The sequence below is a fragment of the Athene cunicularia genome (assembly GCF_003259725.1).
Source record: "Athene cunicularia isolate RWA chromosome 10 unlocalized genomic scaffold, athCun1 chr10_part1, whole genome shotgun sequence".
NCBI classification, from domain to species: domain Eukaryota; kingdom Metazoa; phylum Chordata; class Aves; order Strigiformes; family Strigidae; genus Athene; species Athene cunicularia.
The window spans coordinates 133,252-160,478 of record NW_020799112.1 but is presented as its reverse complement, the minus strand read 5'-3'; the positions used below and the strand labels follow the sequence as shown (position 1 = coordinate 160,478).

Sequence of the window (27,227 nt, the reverse complement as noted above, 5' to 3'; positions counted from 1 at the left end):
TTTGAGTGATTTTCTTTACATCCCAGCCAAGACACCTTCCTGCTTGTCTTATGCAGGACAGTGTGATTAAAACCACACTTCTGCCTATACTAACGTTCTCCAGCAAATGTTTTAGGATCTTCCCTGCTGGCTCCTCAAGCGATGCCCAGGTCCTTCGTATTCCTGGAGGCTATAAGGACTTTTTTGCCATGCAGTGGTAGGCAAAATGTTTTGGGGTTCATTCACTGTTGGAAAAGCTGGTGGTTGAGACTATTTAAGCCCGTGTTTCCAGCTAGACAGAGCTTCCTGGGGGCGATCCAGAACACAGGGATGCAGCCCGTCCGTGCTGCTGCCCTGGGATCTCCTGGGGTGGCTGTGCTTGGGCCTGGGAGGCTTGTGGGGAGGAGGAGGCTTGATCCCCCTGGGAGGTCAGGGCAGGGTGAGAGCAGCTGCAGGTGCAATTTGAACTTTCTAGGCTGTTAGGGTGGCTGGGAATGATGAGGACTGGGTGACTTGCTGGTCGGTGAGGCAGGTAATAAAAGCATGCCTTGAAGTGCTGGGCTGGACATGGGGCTCAAAGGGATGCCCTAGGTGGTGGGGCTCAGCAGGAAAGACAGAGTTCCTCTGTCTGACTTCTCCCATGCGCCAGCACAGTGCATGCAAGATGGATCGGGGTGCTGATCCTCAGCCTGTTATGGTTAGTGTTTGAATTTTCCAGCTGAATAACACCTCATCTGATCATTTTGTGGCTGCATGAACAGCAGTTGGCACTGGAGAGGGATCAGGATCGTGTGGCTGGGGGTGGAGAGGGTGAAGCTGCTGCCAAAAGGGCAAGTGCCACCCGTGTTTGTTTGGTTAAAGCTGCTCCTGAGTGGCTGTCTAAAACTTCTGTCTTTGCTCTCCTGATCAGAAGGAGTCAGTGAGCTCTTCAGAGTGCTGGTTTTCTTCTCCAATGAAAATGTGCAATTTGTGTGTAAAAGTGTCAGGCCTTCAAACTGAATTACTTTTTAACTTATTCACATGGAGGTTCTGTCTTCACAGATGGAATTGCTATATGGTTGGCAGGAGCAATTTTTGGAGACCGTATGTGATAATTTTTAGAGCAAGACTTGAAGTCCTGTTGACTTATGTGCAGTTGGGACTTGCACAGAGCCTGGATACGGTCATTTGGGTAGGAGACCTGACAGGATGCACCCTTCTGGGTTCTTCACGCTGTATTCTGTAGCATCATCGTAAAGTGCTGAAGCTTGGTTGTTCAATGGTGGTCTTCAGTGCACAAGGCTGAGAAGGTTTGATCTCTCTGCATGTACCGATGTGGGAGTCTGACTTCTTATACCCCAGAAGGGATGGCCACGCTGCAGGCTATATGGTGAGGTTGTTGCATAGGCATAACTAACGTGTATCTTAGTGTGATTAAATCACTGAGCTTATGTGCTGTTGATTAGCTGGTACCTACTTAGTTTTAGGCTTTTGATTGCCATGTGGGTGAGCTCAGGCTCTGAGGAACTGCTCCTGACTGCTGAGGGTCAATGCTGAGAGGTTATTTTCTACAGCCTGCAAGAGGCTGCTGCCACAATATGCAGTGTGGTCTTTTGGCTAGGACATGAGTCCTTGAAGACACTCCTTTGGGAGAGCTGATGGCCACTGGTAAGTAGCTCATCTGGGGGTCCCTTGTGTAGGACTTGGGTGGTTTTGTTGTTTTTTTTTGTTGTGTTTTTTTTTTTTCCCTGAATTGGTTAATGTTATGTTCCTGCAAAGAAAACAAAACTTGTAGATTCCTGTAAAGTCCACTTCTTTTATTTTATTTTAATTTTTTGCCAGACCTTAGTGAGTTGGTTGGCAAGCTGGAAAGCGGTGTATAGTGACCAGAGAGTTTTCAGCTTCTCCAAAGAGCGAGCTGTCCTTGGAAGCACAGAGGGTGACCAGCTCAGGCCACCTGCTTGCCAGCAGAGAAGTGGGCTTGCAACGGTCTGTACTCCTGCCTGCCGTTTAATCGAACATCTCCCGGGGTGGAGTTGCCTGCTTTGAGCACAACGCTGCGGATGGTGCATGGAAGGCTCAGGTGCTGCTTCTTGGAAACCTACTTGTATAAATGTCCTTACACTTATTCTTTGCGGTTAACGACCATTTCATTTTTACAGCCTTTGATTTCAATTGACAATGTGGCTTGCTCATCCTGGCAGTCAGCCCGAGTAAGGCAGCTGTACCTTCTTTTAATAGGAACTCTGACTTGTGCAAAACGACTCATCATTAATACATCTCTGTAATGGTATTTCTGCTCCTTTCCATGCTTCTACATCTAATGAATTTTATGCTGTTTTTTGCTTAGCTTATCAAGCAGCAGATTCTCTCCCTCCAGTTTAGGAAGGTAAAACTACATTGCATTAAACTGCTCTGTCCAAACACTTTGCTGAATCTGACTGCACATGATTAATCAGTAATGCTTTGGTACTAACTAATTAGTAGAGAGCCATGAAGTGATCTAACAACCTAATTCTGCATGATTGGATCCCTAATACTTGCTTGAACTATAGAGAGCAAAGTGAATGTTCATTGTAATTCCTGTGTTAAGGTGCAAGAAGTACTCCTCTTTCTTAGCCATAGGATGGGTGTTCAGCTACTTCTTGTTATTAAAGTGGGACTTCCATACAGAGACATTAAAAATTAGATGTGCCTGCCCTAAGATTTTCAGAGAAGAAATCTTCTTCTCCCCCTGCTATCCTGTGCTTTATTGTGAAGATCCTCATTCATCTGGACTCTGCTCTGAAACGCACTTGTAGCATTGTACTTTGCCTCTGGCAAACTAACACAACTGGAAATCATTTGACATTACTGGTTTGCTGCAGAAGCAGGTAGAGGAATGACCGTGGAGGGTACAGATCTCTCCAGAATACCCCAAAAGCTGTGGGGTTGCTAATCAAAAAAATCAGGAAAAGAAAATCATGATGAAGAAGGATATACTTCTTATATCTTTTTCTGTGGACTGATTTTGTATGGAAATCCCTCTTTAATGTAAAAGGCTACTGAATTCCTGGTGTCCTCCTCTTAGGCTCCAGGGCTTTTTCTGCAACAAAGATGCAGCTCTCCAGGAAGGCCTGGAGGAAGAGCGGCTGCTGCTTATATCAGATTTCTTGAATGCTCTGAATTACTGGTTTAGAAAGCAATTTGAATTGGACAAGTCTGTTGCAGCTGGAGTGAGTCAGCTGAGAGCCCCACAGTGCTGCAGTCTCTAAAAGCCCCCTGTGACTAACACAATGGTTTTTTTGAAAGATTAAATAGACCTTCCAGGGCTTCCTGCCAGGTGTACATTGGGCAAGTCTCTTCTGATTCATCTGCTGTGCCTGTGGAGCCACCAGCTTCTGGTGATGCTGCTTTCCTAAACTATTCAGTAGCCTTTGTTGGATTTCACCTGATTGTCGGATTTGCACTGAATGGACCGGACTTATTCCTGGTGCTTCCTGCTGGTATGGGTGGCATGGTACTGGGATTAAATTTGGTCCCGAATGTCACTGTGTGTGCGCATCACTTTTTTAAAGATGCTGATCTGGTTGCTCTTCTGCTGGGGTATGAAATGTTCATTGATGCTTGGGAAGTTCCTTATGTTAATCTAAAAGGCATTTACTGGTCTAGGGCTGGGGATCTGTATTGAAGGGGTCTTCAAAACCCCGCCAGTAACTGTCTTGATATGGGATTGTCTGCCTTGCTCTTTGGAAATTGGAGTTTTTTCTCCTGGGTTTGGAGTATGGAAAGGTTTCTCTGGTATGAAACAGCTGTTAGCTCCCACAGGCCTTTCCTAGCCCTGTAGTTGTGTGGAGAGTTGCTTGCCAGGACCAGTCTCCTGGGGACCATTGATTTCCACAGAAAAGAGTCTGAGCTGTGGCATCTGTTTTTCACCCCATCCCCCACGTGTGTTTGAATACAGACAGTGCTTATAACCCTTGTTCAGTAGATGAGTCAAGTTTGCAACAGCCCTAGCTGCTCCTGTCCTGTACCCTTACCCAACACAAAGTGCCTGGGGGCTGGATGAGACTCCCATGGCACCCTGGTTGTTTGTTACTCAGGGGTTCTTCTCCCTGTGTCTCTTACAAACCCATTCTAGTAGGAAGCCAGAGTGAAAATCATAACACCTCCAGGTAAGTCTTCTGGATGGATGAAGCAGGCAGTTGCTGTGGCCATAGCTATCCTGGCACCTTCAGCTGTATGTTGCAGTTCAGTCCCTGTTGCAGAGCCTGTCAATGTACCTGACCTTGCTGGGTTCATGCTAAATGTGGTTTCTTCTTTTGTTTTTCCTGAACAAGTCTGCTTCCTCAGCAGGTAGAGCATGAGTAGCAGCAGCACCAGCATCCTGCCTACAAGCCGGGGGCTGCTTGTGAGGCTGGGGTTTTCCTTGAGGAGCCCTCACTACGTGCTATGAGCCCTTCTGCTCGTGGTGGAGCTGTGTCAGGAATGGTCTGGGGGTTTGTTTCACCTCTTGCATGTCTCTAGAAGCTGATCACTTGTTTAAGGAATGTTTTTCACTACTAAAAATGATATAAGTAGAGCTGCCAGCTACTGGTTCTCTTGCAATATTTGCTGTTTCTCCTAAGATCCTTGCACTTGAGACCTTGAGGTGCTCTCTACTAGTGTAAATGTGTAGTGTTCTAATTGCAGAGGGAGAAACAAAAGAAGCAGCTCTTCCCTTCCACAAGCCCCAGAGCACTATCCAAATGAAGACCCCAACTTGGAATGAATTAATTTTCCTTTAATTTAGAAAGCCCAGATCTTCTGGGGCCTCTCCTGGTGATGCTCCAGCAGGGTTGGCAGTGCTGTATGAATATGGTGATTTGTTGCTATCATTGAATAGTGCTTAAATGACTGGAGAATCTAAGGTCCATGTTGAGCTTCACAGATTGCACTATTTGGATAGTTCTGGCTATTTAGGTGTTCCAGCCTAAACTTTGAGGTCAGTACCTGAACTCATGGAGTATGTAGTGTGAGTGCCTGCCTGCAGCAGTGAGAGGTTAAACAGGGAATGGATGTCAGCTTCACACATAATTCCTGATCTCAGAAAGCTGCAAGTCAGGCTCAAGGTCTCCTTCACTGAGCTGTCCCCACAGCAGTCATCTTTTCTTAATTCAAAACTTTGAAAGAGGGCTGTTGTATTTGGGAGACATGTTTGGTTCACACTTGGCCTGAAATTACATATGAAGTCTTCACAGGTAAAGAATCCCAGTGAACAGAACAATACTTGAAACACCCATGGTGCAGTACTGGGAATGTGAAGCTGACTTTGTTAGGATCTTGCTTTGAGCCTGCTGGCTGATCAAAGAAATGTTCTGGTATAATCAAGAACTAAAATGGTTCTGAACATTCATTACCCTGATCGCCATAAGGGCTAAGACATAGGGAACTCCTCTTAAATGACACTTTAAATTGACAGTCATTTTAGGAATAGAAAAAGTCAGATACCCTGACACTGGACTAGACTTGTGAACAACCTAGTGTAGGGATGATGGGAGGGAAGGAGGGCATTTACAACAAGAACACAGGCTTCTGAGGTGAGATAGAAAGTGGACCCTTTGATTTTTCTAGTACTTTGATCTCTTAAATGCTTCTTGAATCTTCCAGGAGCACCTTCTGCGCAATCATTTCTCAGCTGACGGAGGAAACCCAGCCACTATTTGAAACCACTATCAAATCCCGTTCTGTGTCCGAGGACTCTGATGCTAAATTCACGTGCATAGTGACAGGTAACAGTGTCTTCAGTTAATAACCTGGTCCTGCCTCACTTGCTGGACTTGTGCTAGTTAAACTCTAGAGCAAGTGATAACAAGGCAATACATTAACAAATCCACTGTTGCCAGACTGCCAAGTAGAGATTCAGCAATTGCATGATGATTTCAGCTTTAATTTAAGAGGGGGGGAAACACCTGAGATTGTGAAGAGGCAAAGGCATAACCTAACATCTCAAACAAGGCAAATTAAAGGCCAGAAAATGAAATATGCTGGTTACTGCTTGGGCCAGCTACATTTTATTGTCTTAATCTCTGCTTCTCTAATCCTAGACTCCATAACTCAGGAATGTGCAGTTTTGAAGACTAAGGCTATCATACTGGATCCCATTCTGGCTCTCTTTGCTGGCTGTAAATGATTAGAGTGCAGCTGTGTTTGCATCAGTGATAAACTTGTGTGTCTTTCAACATCTGAAATAAAAGCTGGTTTCTGCCCAGTGAGCTAAAATCTAACTTTGGGCAGGAAGTGGTTAGGCCAATAAGAGGAGGAGGGGGGAGTCTGAAAGAGAGCTGGTACTAAGGCATTGTGATGGTGCATGGCAGGCATTGGTGTAAAGGCAAGCAGCTCCTTTGCTGATGAGACTATGTAAAGACTCTAAAACCTCTTTTTTCATACATATTATGGAAACTTTTTACATACATAGTATGTACTTGTTTATGACTTTGTGATCCTTCCTGATGTCACTCATGTTAATTTTTATGACATTCACTGATACTCAGTGAGAGATGTTAAACAAGTTTGTAAGTTTTGGAAGGAGGAGGGTATCTCCAGTGAGCCTCTTAGTCACAAGGACCAAGACTTTCCTAAGATGTAGAAAATCTAATTTACTATTAGAAACATGCTGTAAATAAGCAGTGCACCAGGAAATGCAGACTGAGCCCTTCTGAGAGCTGCCAGCTTTGAATTCTTGGCTCTTCTCTAATGTATTCACTTCTTTTGCAGGTCTGACTTTCTGAACTTGCAAGGGTGCAACTGATAGATTGATGCTTAACTTCAGCAGACGACTTCCTGCTTCTAGGGCAAAAGTGAGCTGCTAGGGAGATGCCTCCAAACCAGGCCCTTCATTAGAAGGACTTTTCCAACTAAAGTTTTCTGAAAGAAAAAGCTTGACATACTGTGCGGTAGAATGGAACTCACCATTCTGCAAGCCATGAGCATCAGAGGTCAAAAACTGAGTGATGTTTAGATATGTTAGGAAATCCTGAGCAGATACAATTCTGTCTTCCACCTCCCCTTGCCTGAAAGTGTAGAAGTGCTGCAGATCCAGAGCATGGCTCTTCCTGCAAGGTTATTCGATAGCACTGCTCTCCTTCCAGGAGTGCTTGCCCCTTTCCAAGTCTCTAGTCCCAGCTTCTCTCACTGGCTTGAGTCTTCACCAATTGCACTTTGAGGTTGACAGTTTCCTCTAACAATCTTCATCTCTTCCAAAGCCCAGGTGACAGCATCAGCTCCACATGGGCTCTGTCAGGGTGAGGTGCATTTGTGCAGATGAGCTCTAGTTCACAATGAGCTCTGCATGTGTGGTGCCCAACATGCAAGTTTCCTTTCAAGAGGAATGGAGAGGAGATACTTTAGTCAGTGCTACCAAGGAGGCATTGTAAACTCAGTGTCCATGTCCTTTCCAGCATCTCCCCTGGAAAAGCTAGAGAAGCTCTTGGAACTCTTCACTCTATATTTTCCCGGAGACATGATGTCAAGGAATAACCTTCTCTGCTTGTACCAAAATTCAAGTATTGACTGTAGCCCTTCCTGCAGTCCTCCCTTGCTCTTGGTAGGCAGGACATTGCCTTCTAGTTTTGGATAGCCTGCTGGTGCTATGTAGCACAACCTGGTGTGTTACACCAAGTTTAAAACTTGACCTGGTACCGATCTCATTTTCTACTCAAGTGAAGGAAAGTATCAAATGACCATCTTCAGCATCTAGCCTATCACAGTATTTTTGAACCTGTTAAGCTGGATTGGGGGATGTCTTTATGCACTTAAATTAATAGACTTACAAAATTAGGAATTTTCATGGGAACATCCTTAAAAGCAGCCTGGACCATCTATACCATGTGGTCATCTTTTGCATGTGGTCCTGTGGACTGGTGTAGGAGCTCAGGATCTCTTTGTAAGAGAGGGGCACAAGGTGGAAAGTGAACTCTGACTGCAAAGTCTGATCAATAGTTCAGATATCTCCCCCTGCCATAATGTTTGCATTTAACTGGGAGACATTACAGGGAGAAAGGAAGTGGTGGTGGCATCCCTGGCTGGTGTCCAGAGTGGAACCAGCGCAGTCCCACTACTGTGGCTGGAGTCCAGGGACACTTTGGTTCATAAACTTGCAGGAGGCAAAGGGCAGACTGTCAGCTGCTCTTGTTTTGACTCTCAAGCCACAAATGTACGTGACCTACAATAACATCTTAATATTTCTTTGCTGCTTCTGACTAATAATGAGAGTTACAGGATAGTCCCCCATCTGTGAATACCAGTGTCTTGCTGACCATGTCCTGGAAAGGCAGCAAGATGCAGGTGTTTGAAGAACCAGTCTCCCAAATGTGTTGGGTGGTGCAGGCAAGTGGAAAAGCAAGCCAGGCAGAGGCAGACTTCCTGATGCTCTTAGGTGGTTGCATAAACACTCCCTTCCTCCTGTTACTTAGTTCTGCCTCTACTGGTGTCCCTAGTATGTCTGATTTGATTGTTTTGGTCAAATCCTGCATCAGTTATGACATGTTTTCTTTTTTAGACAAAATTAGTTCATCCTTTGTTCTCCGTGACATGTGAAAAAGGAAACAAGAATGTTTCCATTTACTGTGCAGTTTCTTACAGAGCAGAGCGCACCCTGCTTTCTGCACCAAGTGTTTTCCCTGGTGGGTTTGTCTGGACTTCAGGATCTTAAGGGTCATCACAGATCCTTCCCAGTGAGTGGGTGTTGGGCTCTTCTCTTCAGAGAGTGGCCCTTATTGGAGGCTTTTACAACTGTTCAGTCATATCTGTATAGCATTGGCTGGAAAGGAAAGATGTTGGCTGATGAAATGTGGGGGCTTGGATGAAGGAGCCTGGGTCTCTGACTGCTTGTTAGAGACTGAGGCCACCTGGGAGAGGTGCTGACTGGATGTAACCAAGATCATTGTGTCAGTCCCACATATTGCCCTCTGTTGTGCAGTGCCATTTCAGCCCTCCTTAGGCAGGCTTAACCTCTCTGCCCTGCCTACCCAAATCATCAGATCAGGAGCTCAGTTCCATCAATCCCTTTGTGGGTCAGTACTTGTGCTGAAGAAGTGCCAGCCTGGTACCTCTCCCATGCTATGCAGGTGCTCCATCATCTGCACTGTGGTGAGTAGCATGTCCCCAGAGAGGATGGGACCAAAGCAATGTGCCCAGAAACAGTCTAGGTTTATTGTAGGGCTGTGGAGGGGAAAGGGCTTGGGGAAGAGAGTTGGAGTAAGGTGAGTAGACAGTCATGTAATTAGCAGATGAATTTAATAAGCATAAAGGAGTTCAACTCGTATCTGTGGTGGCTCTTTTAGAGAAATGTTTGAAGGATGAGAGTGAAGTGCTTGGATGGAGGATGTCTGGAGAAATGCAGGGGCTGCAAGAGGGGTGGATGGGTGGGTTTGGGGGTGAGGTAGTGAGTGCAAATGCAGAGAGCAGGCTGGTGGGAGATGAGGGTGCCTGAGTTTGAGGCAGCCAGGGTAAGAAAGGGATAGTGAATGAACACCGCTCGCAGCTGGTGGCATGGGGAACTACTACACTTGGTGAGCATCTGTCCTTCCTGTTAGTGTTACTGGAAGCCTCCTTGTCTTCTTTAAATGCCAGAAAGGGTGAGATCTTACCATGATTTTTGCTCCCAAAACTGCCTCCATGTAGCTTGTGTAGAGCAGAAGCAGATAATGGTGGAGATTGTCTAATTGCTATAAAAATATTTCTACCTTCTTGAGTTTCAGAAGACTAGCTCCCCTCAACCCCTGCCCCAATAATAAAAATTAAAAAAAAAAGCTGATTTAAACAGTTTCTCTGGGTGATTTTTGGATAACTGTTGCAAGAACTTGTTTGGAGAATGTCACCAAAGCTTTGAAGACTTCTCAGACTTCAACAGCTATGGGAAAAAGAATGTTTGATCTAAACCCTGCAGTCTTCATGCAAAAAAGTGCCTTGATCAGGAAAGTCTCCTGGGCTTGTAACTGGCCTCCTCTGGCAATAACTAGCCATCATGCCAGAGCAGTGCTGCTGGAAGACATGCTTCCCAAAAAAATTTTGCTGGGCTCAAAGATATGAAGCAGATGCCTGCTCTCCTCTCCAGGAAGGCCCGGCACCGCTCTGTCTGCAACTTCAGGGCACTTGCTGGTGGATGCAGGGGACCAGCTGCTGGCAAATCCCTGTCAACACCAGCTGCAGGGGGGGGGTTCTATGGGAGTGATAGGTTTTGGAAGGGCGAGTGCCTGATTTATGAATGGCTGCTCTGTCTTGCGACGTGCTTGTGTTAAGGGTGGGCATCCGACTCCCTGCAGCATGGCACTGCCTGCCAATGAACCCTGTGGCTCCACCACTCTGGCCCACTGGCACCCTTAAAACTGGCCTGTCTTGGCAGCTGGGCAAGCTGCGGATTTTGTGGTTTCAGGGGATGTGCTGAGAGTGATGCCTGTCCCCCTTGCCCCCAGACCAGGTGAATTTATTTGCTCAGCAGCCTGAGGATGGATGCCTGCAGTGTCAGCTGCAGCTCCCCCCCCAGCGGAGCACAGGGCATGCCTGGAAGCCTTGTCCCTGTGCAGGCATCTCTCCATCCCCTGCTTGGATCTGGTTACAGCCCCTGGGGAGGGATGGCTGGTGTCTGAACAGGCAGCTGAGGCTATTGTTTCTGAGTGGGAGTTGGGAAGCCTGTCAGCATCCCTCTGCCTCTGGATTTCCAGCCAGCACTTGCCTGTAGCTCCCTTTTGCTGCAGGCCAGAGTGTGTAGCAGGAACTAGTCCCTCCTTGCCTGTGCTGGGCTGGTGGGGTGGTGGACCCTGGTAGGGAGCAGATAGACTCAAGGACACAAGTACTCGGGTCAAAGGGAGTTTAGGCTTAATAGGAAAAGCCTTTTGTCGAGGCACTGCACAGCTATAGAAATGGCAGCTCTTTCCAGCAGATGTCAGCTGGGAATGGAAATCAGCTGCAGAGGCCATGGGGGGACATCACAGGGCTTCTTGGAAACGATGTACTTGTAGTTCCCAGAATGAAGTACTGTGATTGCTGTTTGCAGGGTATTAGGAAAATCTACCTGCTAGCTCCCTGCGTTACAAACCGTGGAGGCCTCCTGAAGGTCTTGCCTGCAGAAGAGCACTTGGGAAGGGTAGGATTTCTCTGGGCAAAGTGTGAGCTGTGTATGAAAACTGTTTTGTTCCTCATCCCTGGAGCAGAAAGAAATCACCACAGGCTCATTCAGCCCAGGGTCCTGCTGCCAAGTATGGTCCGTAGCAAAGATTTATGGAAAATATAAGCAGCAGCGTTGATCACTGATGATCCCATTACTGGGATACTCTCATGGCCTCCTCCAGTTAGCAGTTTAGGGCTCATTCAGTTCAGCTACAAGTATCTGAGGGCTTTGCACTTCTAGAAACTGGTTTGGAGGGCCAGAGCAGCAGCAAAGAGCAGATGGTGGTGAGACAGGGACTGAAGGAGACTGATGGAGAACTTGCAGGTAGGGCTTCAGGAGAAAATCATGACTTGGCTTCCTGCAGAAAGGGAGGAAAGAGGCACTAATCAACAGAAAGCCAAAGCTGCCAATGGCAACAGTGGGAGGGGAATGAGGCAGCAAAGGATGTGAGAGATGTACAGGCAATGAGGATGGGGAGGGTAGATGCCAGGGGCAGTGCAGTGTGAGAGACCTTGGTGAGGAAAGGAAAATAGAGTAAAATCTGGTCTGCAGGGGTGTCTGGGCTATGGGGATGGCTGTTGTTCATGGAGGAGGGCAGGAAAGGGAAACTCTTCTGACACTATTTCCCCAACCCAGTCTGGTTCCAGTGGGTTAAGTCCCTGGAGGGGCCAGAGGACACTGGAGAGCCCCAACAATGGATAGGGACAGAATAGGTGGGGGGAACCAAGGCATACATGAGGAGATTTGACCTGTGCTGCTTTTCTGGTCAAAGGCATTTTGAATTGGCCAGAACTAGGGTGAATTCCTGCTGATGAGTCTTTGCTCCTGGTCTTTTGCTTCCACTATGGGACCTTCACTGGAGCAGGTGTGAGCTGGTCTCAGGCATTGCTACAGGCGGCCAGCATCTCTGGCTGGTGTGAGTAGGAGGCTTCTCACCCTGGAGATGAAAAAGGTTTTGGTAGCCCTGAAACCTATTGGTTGGCAGCTGGGAAGTATCCAGGATAAGTAGGTCGTGCCCTGTCCCTGCTCTCTCTGCTTCAGACCCATCAAGTCTGGACGCTTCAATATTCCTGGAGAACCCTCGCTGGCCCCATGCCATCGTTGTCCATTAGTGCTGGCCTTCTGCAGCATTCAGAGGCACCAGGAGCTGGTGGGGAGACCCTTGGGGCCCGGTGGAGGTGAGCAGTGTGCCAGTCTCCTTCACTTCAGCCACACAGAAAGCCAGCAGGGGCATTTGCAGGAGATAAGCTTTGAATAGCTACCTTGGGACTTAACTGTTGAGCGCATGGGCTTAAGTGGAGGCATGATGTGATCATTGAAACTTTTATCCCATGCCCTTAGGATCAGCTTGGCTGTGCCAGGAGTCCCATGTAAAGTACAGGAGCCAGTGTTGGCCACTGGCTCAAGCAGTTTTCAGAGGAAAACTGCTCTTACTGTGAGCTAGAGCTGCTGTTTGTGGGAGGTGAAGGCTGTGGCTCGTACTGGTCCATGTGGGGCACTCATGCTGATCCACCTCTGCTGTTGGTGGCAGGGAACATGGCTGTGCGCCCGGCCTGCTAGGCAGCCAGTCACACATGTCATGATGTCATTCTACTGAAAAGGCAGGTGACATCTGTTGTCAAGTGACATTTGTAGGACACCAAGCTGGCTATGATGCAATCAAGGTTGTTTCTGTTCAGTGGAAACTTTTGGATCAGCTTTCAGGCTGTGACACTTAGCAAAAGGCTCTGTGAGCTCCACGGAGGGGCAAATGCCTGTTTTCTAACCTTAGCCTTAGTCTCATCAAAACATGACTCTTCACATAAAAGTGACAGTATGCTCACCTGCTCCTCCCAGCCAGTGTTACAGGAGCTGATTTTGTGATCCACTGCCCTCTGTTCAGGAATGAAATGCTGAGATTTTTTTCTCAAAAATAGCCCTATTCCTAGGAGTGATAAAACACTTGGATAAGCCCATGAGTTTTTCACTCACAGTACTTTTTCTGCTGTGTGATTTAAAGAATGCAGTGAGCCCAGAATAACATGTATCCTATTCTGCCAGAGCGTTTCATTTTGCTGTTGATGCCTTGTCCCCATGGGAGCAGGCTTGCTGTGCTACTGGTTGCAGTGTTTCACACCCTCTTGTACCATCCGTCTCCTCCCCAGGATACCCGCAGCCAGAGGTGACATGGTATAAGGATGATGAAGAGATGGACCGCTACTGTGGCTTACCCAAGTATGAGATATTCCGTCATGGAAATCATCACACCCTCCAGCTGTACAAGTGAGTAAAGAAGCTGGGGAGTGGTTGGAGTTGGTGATGGTAGCTCTGAGCATGTTTTCAGTATTTGGAGGAGCTGTGTGTCAGCAATGATCTCCCCCCGGCACCTGTGCTGGCTCCTTCTGCTCCTCATTGTGATGTTGCTGGCTGTCCCTTCCCCTTCAGCTCTTCACTTTGATGTCTCCCTGATCACATCAGTATGAGATCCATTACTGCCTTCAGATATAGCTGCCATGCTGGGAGCAAAAAGAAGGTCAGGAGAAATTCCTCTCTGGAGCTTTCTAGTGCTATGGTGGCAGCATGAGCTATGGCTGCACTAGGCAAGTGCTGAGCATTAGGGCTGGATGAAGGTGAGCAAAAGCATTGGCTGCCTGCAGGGTGATGGTCCAGGGGATCAGGCAAGGCAAGGACAGGAGTAGTTGATAGGACTATCCTAAGCAAGAATAAAGAGGGGGAAGGGCTGCAGCCCTGTCCCAGGATGGCCTCTGACCATGAGGTCAGGGAAGGAAAGGGCTGCTTTGGCGCACTCGACTGATGGAGCCAAGGGCCTCCTTTATTCAGCCCTGACTACCAGCTTCTTTTAACTTTAAATGAGCACTGTGTTTCTGGAGAGCCAGTCACACCATGTCCCCAGCAAACAGAGACCCATTGCACCTCAAATCCTGAATTTGGGATGTCAGACAGGCACAGCACTGTCTGAAAGTACAGAATGTTGGTCTTGCTGATAGTTTTGTCATCCTCATGCTTCTAGCCTGGGCTTTTCTGCTGCCCCAGGTGTGCTCCAGGTTTCTGTCAGAGGCTGGCTCACCTCTCACAGGAGCAGGGCTCTCCATGGACCAGGCATCTCCGAGGGGTGACAGCAGAGATGTCATGGACATGCTTGTGCTGGTGTCTGAGGCAAGGTAGGAGGGCTTTGATAAGGCAGTAGGGTGAAGGAAGAACAGAAATGTCATGTAGGCTGTGAAGAGCTGAGAGAAGATCCTGCAGAAATGTGGCCAAGAACAGTCAGGAAGCCTGGTGCTAGCTGTTTCCCCTCCTCCATCACAGCCCTCTCTTATCAAAGTTAGAGCCCAATGGGGAGATGGGCACTGATTTAGTGTCCAACTTGCTTATCTGCTAGTACTGAGTACAGGCAGAGCCTGGGGAGGAAGGCCAGCCCCAGGCCTCCAGACCTCCTGTGGGCACCTCAGAGGCCATGTCTTCGTCTTCTGGCCCCTCTGGAGCAAGAAGCGGGAGAGTGTGCATGCCTGCGTGCCCAGCAGTAGTGCCTGGGGAGGACGGGCAGGTCTCACACAGAGCTTTTGGTTTCCAGGTGCCGAGAAGAAGATGCAGGCATTTACCAGGCCTCAGCTAGAAATAACAAAGGCATCGTGTCCTGCTCTGGTGTGCTGGAAGTGGGAACCATGACGGAGTTCAAAATCCACCAGAAGTGGTTTGCCAAAATTAAGAGAAAAGCTGAAGAAAAACTGCGAGAGATAGAACAGGGCAAGAAGCGAGGGAAAGAAAATGTGGAGGTGGAGAAGTTGCAGGGAATGAGCCCTGATCGGCTCCAGAGAAAGCGGAGGCTGGCCAGGGATCTGAATCTCCGGTTGGGAGCCTCTCCATGGGAGAAGGAGGATGCAGCAAAAGTGCATGTTGCCGATTCTCAGTCCAGATTACAGAAGGATGTTGCCGAGCCAAAGGAGCAGCCGGTCAATGTGATGACAGGCTTTCCAAACAAGCTGATAGCACCTTTGAAAGCAGATGTGACCACCAATGGAGACACTTCTTTGGAAAGTGTGGAGGAGAACGGGAGCAGCTTCCTTGCATACATCTATGAGACAGTGGAGGACCTAGCGACTAAGCCAATGGCAAAAGACTCTGCAGCTAAAAAGAAGAAGGTTGTGGCTCCTCCAGCAGCAAAGCAGGAAGTTTCCAAGCGAGAAGAAACTGGAAAAGACAGGCCTAACCCCTCTCCAAATCCAAGGTTTGTGCCTCCTGTCCCTTTACGCAGGAGCGCACGTTTGAGGGTGGCAAATGATCAAGAAGTGGAAAACAATCAAAAAATCAAACAGCCTGGGAAAGCTGTGAATCAGGACACTAAAGTCAATGGTAACATGCACTTCTCTTTGAAAGAGATGTATTTTGATAAGGAAGAGAAGCCAGCAGCAGGGAAGGAGGAGGCAGGAGCCAAGGAAGAGGTTGCAGGCGAGGCTGCCCTGCAGCCTGTGGCAGCTGGCAGACGGACAGAGGATGCTCTGTCGTCCTCAGAGGTGTCGGAGGCAGGATCTGTGCCGTCCAAGGGACAGAGAGGCCAGCAGCAAGCCCAGAAGTTGGCGGGAAACAAAGCCATCGGTCCAGAGGTAACTAGAACAGAAAGCAGCCAACGCAGGGGTTGCAACAAGAAAGTATTTGTGCTGCACAGTTGTGTTGTCCCACAGGATCTGCTGCCGAGGTTTCGTAGATGTCCACTGGCAAAAGCACCCAGAAAAAAGGGCTTTCTGAACTTTGTGCGCCCAGACAGCAGAGCTTCCACCCCATCTCCAAATAAATGTCAGATGGGGTGGTGAGGAGAGATGTACGTCAGGGCCCTCTGGCCAAGCAGCTGGTCTCTGGGCGGCCTAGGGCCTGCTGTGAGCTCTCCTGTTTAATCGGCAGGCTGACCTCATCCGAAGTGTTTCCAAATCAGTTAAGCAGGGAGCACTGAATGGCTATTTATAGTTGGGGGTGGATGCCTTGTGCGTATAACAGGCAGCGAGACTGATGACATTTGTTCAGTTTAGCAACTGAACCTGAGCTTCAGCTGGCGTTTAACGGGCCCCCCATGCAAATGAGTGCAGCGTGCCAGGTATGCCACGTGAGCTGTACTGGGCAGGGCATTGAATTTTGTTTGCAGTGCAACATGTATACAGTAGATCTGGGCTATTTTTTGGCTCTTCCCTGTTGGAAAAACTCTGTTACAAGACTCATTGTGGTGGTGACACAGCGCCAGGGCACAGCACCTGCTCCTGACGCTCACTGCATCTTTTAGTCAACTTCTATTTTTGGCACTTAACCTGAAGCATTTTCCATCAAAATATTAGACTGGAAGCTACCAGTCCTCTTTTTTTTTTCCATTTTTCTTTAGTAACCCCTTTTGTGGTAAAATCGTCTCCAAGTCCAATTTGCAGGTGCTGTCAGGGTTTGGTGTTTGAGCTATGGTAGGTGCACACTCTCAGTACAGACCAAGGTTATCAGAGACAATCTGGGTGCAGCACGGCTCCCTTAGTAGGTAATGCAAATACTTCAGAATGCGGAAACATCCATGTTACGGAAAGTGGGACTGCCAGCTGCTCTAGTGAAAAAAAAAATTCCTTTCTTCTAGATTTCTTTAGCCAAAGGTAGGAGCACCATTTACTGGTAAGAAACCTGCTGTTATGCAGTGAAGTGAGCATCTGGGTCCTGGCCTCACCACAGTGCAGCGCCCTGAACCTATCTTTAACCTGACGCATCACATATTGCTGCAAAAATTATTGCTGTGCATGCAAGCCCATGGCAAAGCAATTTGTTTTCTCCCTCTCTGCTCATTTTTATGCTCCTTGCTCTTAAGAAGAGTGAAAAGTGTTGGTGGGTAGCAGTCAGGCTTGGGCTGTCATCCCTGAGCCTTTGACATGCATCAAGGTATTTTTCCTCTTCAAAAACCCACTCACAGAGGGAAACCTGTAACTTGTCAGCTTGTGTGCCTTTGAGTAGACAAAAGGGAACACTTTTTATTTGAATTTGAATGCTTCAGCTAGTTGGTGATGCTGGGGAAAGTGTTCAGGCTTTTGTGTGACCAAATAAGCTATTTTAAAGCCCTTCAAAGCTGAGTCTGAAGGTGTTTGAGGATATTTTCACTCCCCAGGACGTGGGTTGCTTGTCTTTTTAAATCCCTTAAACAAGACAGGGTTGTAGCATGAGTGTTTTCCTGGCCTTGGAACCTAGCTGGGCCTCATGCTCAGGGCTTCTCTTTTGAGCTGGATTTATCCATAGCAGAAGGGCTTTGTAAAATGCCAGACCATAGCCAGTATCTGAACATCCTCAGGCACAAGAGCAGAGAAGAAACTGGATTTGTGTGATGATCACTCTTGCCTAGCTTAGAAACTGGTGATTTTATTATATTTCTTTTATATGCCCCTAGTTTGTGTGTTACGATTACGTAAGGACAGATGCTTTTCAGAAAAGCTCCCAGAAATATTTTCTGAATAAGCTTCGGTTTGTGCACCAATGATAAGCAAATCCCTCCCCAAGCCCCAAGTTGTCTTCAGCCAAAGAGATGTCCCCATTGACCAGCACTGTTGCGTAGAGCTGCCTCTTTGCATCCATCTGTGAACCACCAGCTCGAGTCCACATCCAGCCCCTGTGGGCACTGTGCTGCTCAGCCCCCAGGCAGAGGGACCAGGGCTGTGTCTGTCCTCATCTCTTTCTGTGCCACAGAGGACCAGATGCTGTGGAGGAGGTTTCACTGCATGAAGCCTGTCTGTCTCTTAATAAAATCTTTTAATCCTGAGCACTGGGATGCTGTGTTGTGACATTTAGCCCATTGAAGCAGGCGAGGACTTGGCTTTAGGGGGACAGCAGCAGGGACATGTGGCATCTGGGGGTGCCTGTGCGACCCTGTGAACTGCGGACCTATTTCTGCACACCCTGTGTGTGGAGACAGAAACTGCCTGGCCTTTGGCATCCTTTGGAATCTACTAAGGAAGCAGACATGAATTCTGTGTGCAGGAATAGCCCCACTAATGCTGATTTTCCTACCCCAGTCCTCTGATACTCACATTGTCATAACAATTCCTTGGGGAAGAGCCTGCTCTGAGATTGGCATTACCCTTTCTGATTTTTCCAAGCATTCAGATGAAGCTGAAGTGGCACAAAATGGAAAGGCTAAGTGCCACAGTCCTCCTTTCCCATGGACATCATTTTGGAGGCTTAAAGGTCAAGTTGGAGACCTCAAGAGAAAATCCTCAGCAGCAGATCCTCTGGGATGGAAGGGGAACCTGTAGTGTGCATGCCCTGTTCCCCATTGTTCAGGGTTGTCCTGATGTTGCAGGCTGAGCATCAGCTGGGTACAACGTGTATCAGCAGTATCGCTGCCTCCCCTGAGCCTTATCCTACAAAAATAGATAGTGCCTCTTGGCTGGAGGATTTTGCCAGATCTCCTCGGGATAAAGCTCAGCCGTCACAGTGGGCAGTTTGCTGAAATGTCTGCTGGTGTGCAGTTGTAGTCGGAAACATTTGTGCTTCCTGAATGTCAAAGAAACAGGATGGTTGAATAGTGCAGATAACGTCATGGTGTAGAGTTTCCCTATAAATCATGCTGATCACCCCATCTCAGAGTGGAGATTGCAGATATAGTGTAGGGGGAGCACTGAGTCTTAAAAAAGAGCAAGGAAATTATATGAGGTCTCAGCAATGACTGGTGAAAATGGGAGTTTTCCTCCTTGGGAAGGTGCTGTGTCAGATAAGATTGAATTAAAAGCCATTTAATATTTTAGAGAGGCAGATCTATCTCTGTTCACAACCAAGGCATTGAAAGACAGAAGAGTTGGGGCTGATTTAAAAAAAAATTATGCAGCATGAGAGTGGGCTGTGTCACTGACTACTGTCAGATGACGATGAAGCCAGGAGGCCCAGTGATACCAGGTTAATACTTACAATTCAGGCAGATGCTGGGCAGTGCCATATGGTACAGATGAACCACGAGCACCACTGAGTAGACCCAAGCAGTAAAATTGGGCTGATTTTCTGTTTTGTTTTTCTAACTAGGTGGCAGCAACAGTGGAACAGTCCACTAGTGACCTAAAACATCCAGTGTCCGGTGTAACTGTAGAGCCTGGTCAGCAAGCCAGTAAGCTAGAGGAGCTCAGGAAAGATATGCCTGTCTGCCAGGAGACCAGGGGGGCTGGGAAAAGGACAAATCCTCGGCTGAGGCTTCAGGAGCCACCAAAGCCACCAGCAACTTCAGAGCATGTGCAGTCCAGCAAGGAGCACCCTCCCTCTAGGAAGCAGGCAGAAGGACATTCCCGTTCTCTTGAGGGCAGAGAGACTCAACAAGGACTGTTAAATCAAGAGGCCAAAAGCCAAGGTGAGGAAAAGCCATTGCTAAAGAAATTGTGTCCTCCAGAGCCTGCAGAAAGCACTCCTCTTGAGCAGATCACACGTCAGACAGTAGTCAAGGATGGGAAGAACAAAGAGGCGGGAGCAGAGCTGTCCGGGAGCCATCCTGGTCCGGAGGCAGGAGGGAGCAGTGCAGCATCTCCCGGGGCTGTGCACAGAGAGGTGGGAGGGACACCTTCAGGACATCAGGAGACTGAAACGCTGGCTCCTGCTCCAGTTCGACTTGCCAAGGAAGAGCTGCGTCCTGCTCCTTCAGCAGGGACATCAGTGGCTCGGGAGGCACTGCTTGCAGCTCACAGTGCCTCAGAGATGGAGGCCACAGTGGGAGAGGTCCCATCTGGAGCCCAGCTGCTGCCTGCTGCAAGCAGAGAAATGGAAATCAAAGAGGCAAATGGATCTGCCCAGCAAGAGGTATTTTCAGCTAGTACATTAGGGGAGGAGAGTGCCAAACCAGCACCTGTGGGACCTGGGGGAAAAGAAGAAGAGCAAACAACCACAGCTCAACACCGGGTACTGGCAGCACCTTCAGGTGCTTTTGAAGGAGGTGGTGAGGTTCAGCCACAAGTGCCTCTGGTCCTGCCTAGCCCTGAGAGACCTCAGGAGATGTCTTTGGAGGAAAAGGTGCAGCACAAAAACCTCGTTTCCTCCTTGAAGAACTATCTGCTGCTGCTTTTAAAAATGTCAGATAGCAGTAAGGGTGCCATGAAAGAAGACACTGACCCCAGGGATGAGGAGCAGCCTGATGCAGAGGAAATCATGGTCCCAGAGATAGGCATTGCAGGCCTGAGCCCCCGCACCTCAAGGAGAGTTTTGGAAAAGGTACAAAACAATCAGCTCTTCCAGACAGCAGAGAACCTGCCTCTGACCCCCAGGACATCTAGGCGGATCACGGGCATGATTAACGAGGAATTTGTTACCAGCAAGGAGATGCTGGCTTGCAGACCTGTGCCACCAAAGAGACGTACCCGGGTGGCTCCCGAGGCAGAGGGGTCACCCCAGCTCTCTGTGCCCTCCATCGTGGTGGGCAGCATTCTGCCAGCAGCAGGAACAGAACAGCCTCCTGATAATATTTCTGATTTGCCTCCAGCAAGCCCTGAAAAAGAGAGCCCTGGTGACCCTCTGGCAGTGCTTCCTTGTGCCACGCCAGAGGAGCTTGCTTCTGGGGCCCGGCGCAAAATATACCTGCCAAAAACCAAGCAGGTGGGTGAGGAAGAGAAGGAAATCTCAGAGAGCTCAGGGCACATGAGAAGTCCTACCGTTTCACCACGGCAATCCAGGAAGAACACGGCCCTTTTGCAGTCGCCTGCCCTGGCTCCATCCCCTCCCACAGAACAGCGCTCTCCAACCCTCACAAGGAAGATGGCCACGTTGGAGGTTCCAAAGCTCTATGAGGAGCCCATAGGTGACAGCAGTGGTGACCATGAGGTCCCTGAAGATGCTAAGCCAGAAGCACAGCCAGCGGAGTCCAAGAAAGCAAATAATCCATTTAAAGGTAAGGGAAGAGGTAGTCCTATGAAGCAAGTTCCCTTGTTGCCTATAAAGGAACCCCGGCCAACTGAGATGGTGATAGTCAGCTGGGACCATGTGATTTTTCTGCATTTGCAGGGTTTTCAGCATTGCCCTTTGGCCATGTGAAAGCCAAAAGTCTGCCCCAAGATTTCTTCCCTAGTGCAGGGAGGGTAGAAGAAGACAAGAGACAGCAGCACTGAACTGGCTGTCTCTACAGCTTGGACTTCCCTGGCCAAAGGAATCATATAATCTTTTTGTTCTTGGTCTCTATGTCCTAGTCCTCACCATTCCTCGTGCTGGTAAGGGGTCCAGTGGGCAACAGTAGGGTGCACACTTCTCTTCCACCTCCATAGTCAATATATTTTGATCCTTTGTGGCACTAAATTAGAAGAGTCATAATCCTGGTGTTGAAATGCTTGCGGGTGCCATGTGGTACCTTCACAGAAATCAGCACTCTTGCAAAAGTAAGGGTAACCTTGATAAATCCCCACTTCAGCAGATAAATGTTTCCTCCAATGTTGCATAGAGTTTTTCTGCATTGCCTCTGGCTGAGCCCTACTAGGTATTGTAGTGCTGCACTGTTGAATAAATTTGTGTCACTTGTATCCCACTGTATTTATCCGAGTGGAGCTCTGAGGCCTTTCCAGGGAAGGTGATGTTATACCAGGCTGTGTGAGATAACCTGAGATGCCCAACACCAAAGTCCTAAGCAGCAGCACTGGGTCAGGCTGGCCTGTCCCTGGAGCTGCAGCCAGCGCGCGTGTCTCACATTCCATCTCTTTTCACCCTGTCCTTAGCTCCACAGGTGATTCGTAAGATCAGGGCAGAACAATTTTCCGATGCATCAGGAAACCTGAAACTTTGGTGCCAGTTCTTCAATATTTTGAGCGATTCTAAGCTGATGTGGTACAAGGACGAGATCCCTGTAGCAGAAGCCCAAAGGAGGTAACTGACCAGCTTCACTTTGTAGTCTTTGTGCATAGCCCAGGGTTGGTGTGTTAAATTCAGCTCCTTGCGTTTACTGGCGTGGAGGTGCCTCTTCTGTTAAGGCTGCATGGGAAACTCATTGCATGTTGTGAACTTTATCTTCTCGGTGCCCGAGGAGGGAGGGATCATCCAGATGGACAATTGCTACCAAATTTGTCCTGCTGACACTCTATCCAGAGCCTGGCTTAAGGGCTGGTGCTTTGAGTAGCAGAGCCCTGGGTAGGGCAGGGGCTGAACACAAACCTTGGGGAGGGCAGAGAAGGTGCTGTGCCCACCTCAGAGTTTGAGAGCTGGGTATGAGCTGCAAAACTGGGACCCCAAGTGATACATGTGAGGGTATGGCACACTGCACCTGAGCAGGTGCTCCCATGCAGCCACTACTGGCAAGCACCAACAGGGAAAAAGCAGCTCTGGCTGTGCCTTTTCTGTCCCTTGGTACCGCCCTTACACAGGGACAGCATGTCCAGATGGCTGGGTGGCTTCTATCCTGGATGCTCCTTTGGGTGCCTCATGTTCTCAAGCCCAAGGGAGCTTGTGTGGGAACATCATCCACATTGGACAGGATTTGCCTGATGCCTTTGAGCATCTCTTGGGGCACTTTTATAACATGCAGGCAGAAAGAGGTGCTTCTGTGGCAGAAACGATCTCCTACAGCAGATATTGAGCTGGGACAGATGGGCCAGGAGGGGCCGTTGCCTTGTACCTGACCACAGCAGAGCCTACTCAGCCAGCAGGTCTCAGGATGCCGGTCCCACCTCTCCCATCTGCGGCCTGTCATCAGCCTGCTGGTTCATGCTGGCCATATGGGGCAGAAACAGGCCTGTCTGCAAGGTGTGTTGCCACCTGGGCTAGAGGAATTGCCAGCCCAAAACTTGGTGCTGCAGACTGGAGAGGACTGGCAGCCTGCTGATATAGAGCTTGTGCTTTTCCAGTCCCTTGGAGAGGGCCAAGCTGCAGGATGGGGAGTGGTGTCTGCCCTCACTTGAGAACAGCTGAAAATGAAGCTGAAAATGTGGCTGTTCAGCTTCCAGCCATCCCATCCAGATGCAGGTCTGTTAGCTCAAGCACAGCCCTGGCCCAGCCACTCAGAAGCAAGTACCTTTATCAGTCTGTAGCCCAATCCGGGACAGATTTTGTAGGGCTTTCCTGGAAGTTGAGCATTTCTGTGAGTACAAACTGCAGGGCAGGACTCCTGGTGCTGTGATGTGCCAGGGGCACAACTAGGATGCCCTTGGGCTGGCTTCCTTTGTAGCCCTCTTCCAGCCCTCCAAGGGCAGCATAGTGCCCTCCTGCAGTGCCTGTCCCAGGGACCCTGTGTGCCCCCACACGTCGTGTGGGGCTGAGGCCGTGCTCTCTGGTTTCACAGAATCCCAGAATCGTTCAGGTTGGAAAAGCCCCTCGGGATTATTGAGTCCAACCCTCAGCCCGAGTCTACAAAATTCTCCCCTACCGCACATCCCCCCACAGCTCATCCAGATGGCCCTTAAACACTCCCAGAGATGGAGACTCCCCCCTCCCTGGGCAGCCTGTTCCACTCTCTGACCACTCTTTCTGGGAAACATTTTTTTCCTAATGTCCAGTCTGACCCTCCCCTGTTGCAGTTTAAAGCCATTTCTGGTTTCTTCCAGTGCTGGGGACGAGGGCCAGGCAGCTTTGGCTCTTGTGCAGGCGTCTCAGAAGGACTGCGGGGTGTACCGGTGCATGATCAGCAATGAGTACGGCACCGACTCCACCGATTTCTTGCTCAGCCCGGAAGGTGAGGAGCCCTCAGCAGCCTGGCAGCTCTCCAGCTGCCCAGGTGTGCCGGGGGGTGGCGTGGCAACCTGCGGAGAGGGTTTGGTGCCAGCCTGCGGACAGGAAGCCTCACACAGCCCCTAACACCACCTCTGTGAGGTGCATCTGCCTCCGCATGCTCAGTTAAGAGTGATTCACACCACCCTCCTTTGCTGCCCCTTGGTATGGAAGTGCATGGCACAGGGTGGATCCTGGCAGGACCTTGACACCTCTTTGCTTCTGTCTCCTCTAGTGCTGTCGGGATTTATCTTGCGGGAAGAGATCGAAGGTAAGGGCCATGTGCAACTGCTGCCCCTTGCTGTGCAGGGGCAGGCAGCTCTGTGGTGGGGGCAGGACATGCCCCTGTTGTCCCCCCTCACAAACTCTTCCCTCCACCAGTTGGAGAGGAGATTGAGATGACGCCCATGGTGTTCGCGAAGGGTTTGGCTGACGCAGGCTACTGGGGAGATAAGCTTTTCGGGCGCGTGATAAGCGAGGACGTGGAAGTGGGTGCTGGTTTCCTGCGTAAAGCCTGCCGTGCCAGAGCCATCTACGGCCTGGAGCCCATCTTTGAGTCTGGCTGCACTTGCGTCATCAAAGTGCACAATTTCATTGTCTTTGGGACCAAGAATGAGAACAGCCTCATCGAGAAGAACTACGATATCACCATCCAGGTGGGCATCCTTGTGGGACATCCTCTGCCTGTCTCCCCCACACCTTCCCTTGCCTATTTGTGCCACAGGCCCCAGCTCTGTGCCCACTTTCTTCATCTGCATCCACTTTCTGAATGCTCTGGAGGGGTTGAGCCATGTTCCAGCGGGTTGGCAATGTCCTTGTTATTCTTGGCTTCAGCTCTCCTCTCTGAGCAACATGGAGCAGCTTGGAGCTTTCCTGTCACTGTCCTTTGACCACTAGGATAGGGAAATAACTGGCAGTGGTCCCAGGGGATGCCTGGCTGGGCGGGGGGTCCCAGGGAGGTGTTGGTGCAAGACGGGACAAGTTTCTGACTCTTCTGTTTGCATCTCCAGGAATGTAAAATCCAGAACTCCAGCCGTGAGTACTGCAAGATCTTCGCTGCTGAGGCACGAGCTGTCCCTGACTTTGGAGCAGTGCCCGAGTAAGTAAGGTGCTGCGGCTCTGCTGGGTTGACATCCCAGCAAAGCGTCCCGTGGGTGGTGGAAGGGTTCCCCATTGGTGCTGAGGACATCCCGAAGGGCAGCATGCTCTTCTCCCACCCTCAAACTGAAGGGATACTGGGGGGGGGCAGGCAGAAGCCAGGGTTGCAGACTGTGGTGTGAATCTCCACTTGCTGCGATGGGAGAGCTCATCAGCTGGTGCTGACCCCCTCTGCGTGCTCCCATGCAGGATAATTCCTGTGTACCTGATTTACCGACCGGCCAACAACATCCCTTATGCCACGATGGAGGAGGACCTGGGTGGGCCCTGTGAGCAGTACTGTGTCACTGAGAGAGATGGCAGCTTGATGGCACGAGGCACCTCGGAGATCGTGCTCAAATGCTGCACCTTCCAGCATTGGGTCTACCAGTGGACAAATGGAAACATCCTCGTGACTGACATGGAAGGTAATGGGATCTCCTGTCTGATTCCTGTGACTCCTCACCACTCTGGCCTGTGAAAAGAGGAGGAGAAGCCCCAGCTTTGCTCTCCTGCCTCTTTCCCCACGTGCTGTTGAGCCCAACTCACAGGGCAATGACCTGCTCTTGGTGCTGGTGCCTGTCCATCCCTGGGCAGAGCCTGGTTGTCTTCCCTTTCATTGCAGGAGTGGGCTGGAAGCTGACCAATGTGCGGATTGCTACCAACCTGAAAGGGTGAGTGGCCCTGTGCTGCTGGTGCAGGGTGGCCCTGGCTGTCCCCAGCTCCACTGCTCATGTGGTGAAGGGCCATGGTGGTGAGGGTGGCCAGGCTCCGTCCTTGGCTCCCTGCTCCAGTGGGATGTCTCCAGGTGTGAAGCAGGGGCTGAGATGGCTGTGTTGGCAGGTACCAGGGGCTGAAGGAAAGCTGCTTCCCCTCCCTGCTGGAGCAATTCGTGGCTGCTCACCAGTGTAACCGTTACTGCAGCATCCTGGGCCTGAAGACGCTGGAGCCAGCCAAGCCCAAGGGCTCCAGAAGCCCCTCCATGGGTAGGAAATCTGCTCAGTCCAGCCCCCAGCTGCAGAAGAAGGGTTTGGCAAGTCCCCAGGGTACCCGCAAGGCTGCCGTGAGCCCCAAGAGCTCCCGGAAGGCTGCAGAAACAGGGGAGGCCCTGACAGCCTCCAAACCCGGATCAGGAGAGAGTGGCAGGTCTGGCTGCCCTCAGTAGCCCAGGACCCCAGCCTGAGCTTCCCAGAGGCAGCATGTGGCCAGGCTAGGGAGGGGAGAGCCCAGCAGTGGTTGCTGCCACCCCACTCTCCTCCCTCTGGCTCCCACCCTGGCCTGCAGCCCTTGCCTTGTGTAGTGCGTGCTAGTGTGAGCGGCTCAGCTGGGGTCGGGGGGGCTGCGAGCCGCAGGCAGCATGGACCCCTTTGCCCATACCTCTACAGAAGCTGCTGCTTGTGGTGGAGCTGGTGGGGCCACGTGCTCCTCCATGCTCAGGCTCAGCTGCCCTCTCTTGACTCTCCTGTCTGCCTTCCTTAAGGCAGGGGCTGTCAGACCTGCTCCCTCTGGCTTTTCAGGCACCATGCCCCCTGCTTGGTTTCCCTGAGCAAACTGGGATTCCAGGCTGCCTTCCTGGCTCCCAGCACCTCATGTCCTTCTTTGTATCCTCTGTAAAGCGACTGTACCAAGCCCTGCCAGAGCTCTGTGCCAAGGATGTGAACCCAGCAGCACCCAGATGGGGTCATTTGTCCTGGCACACTGATTTACAAGGTTTTCTGCAGAGGGGTTTAGTGGCGAGCTGAAGGGGTCCTGCTGCTATTGTGTGGGGCTCTGGGGTGCAGGCCAGTCCCCTGGCAGGGCACTGGCATTTTGCCCCCCTTCCCTCGTGGCCCTCCCTGTGCCCCAGGGTGTCCCTCCATGCCCTTGCTGGGTGGATACTGAGGGCAGCAGTGCTGCTATGGGTGCCAGCCGGCGCCACAGCAAAGATGCTCTACCTCACACAGGGCACTGGGTGCGGGGTGAAGGGGACACCTCCCCTCCATGCCAGGGTGCTGCTTCAGCATGTGGGTGTCCAGCCCCCAGGACTCAGCCCCCTCGCCTGCCTGCCCGACACACACCCCATAGGCCCTGCCCAGCCCCCCAGCACAACCTGCTCACGCTTGGTTGCCATCTCCTGCTTGGCACAGGCCCTACTCCAGTGGCAGCTCACAGCACCTACTCCAGAGCCTCCTGCCACGTGGCACGAGGCAGCGGGGACAGGCAGCGAGGCCCGTGCTGGAAGCTGCAGCACCCTCCATGGCATCAAGGCTCCCTTGTGCCCATCAGCTCACTCCGGGGTGCGGCGAGCAGCAGAGTGTGGTGGTGGGCAGCAAGGTGTGCCGAGAGCCCCTGTGCTGCCCACAGA

At 50.3% G+C, this 27,227-nt stretch overlaps 1 protein-coding gene across 2 annotated transcripts; it reads left to right on the top strand.

Moving 5' to 3' along the window:
* The first annotated feature begins 1,776 nt into the window (after positions 1–1,776).
* ALPK3 (alpha kinase 3) lies at positions 1,777–27,084 on the top strand. 2 transcript variants are annotated; one of them, XM_026856202.1, is made up of 14 exons: positions 1,777–2,041; positions 2,309–2,347; positions 5,587–5,708; positions 13,231–13,348; positions 14,658–15,687; positions 19,109–20,951; positions 21,766–21,913; positions 23,584–23,711; positions 23,982–24,017; positions 24,128–24,402; positions 24,757–24,845; positions 25,094–25,311; positions 25,509–25,557; positions 25,727–27,084. In XM_026856202.1, the coding sequence occupies exons 1-14, from the start codon at positions 2,022–2,024 to the stop codon at positions 26,046–26,048; spliced, it is 4,437 nt and encodes a 1,478-aa protein (XP_026712003.1). In that variant the 5' UTR covers positions 1,777–2,021; the 3' UTR covers positions 26,049–27,084. The 2 variants fall into 2 exon arrangements, with proteins under 2 accessions (XP_026712003.1, XP_026712004.1); XM_026856203.1 differs by lacking the exon at positions 2,309–2,347 and having other exon boundaries at positions 1,778–2,041.
* Positions 27,085–27,227: the final 143 nt, after the last annotated feature.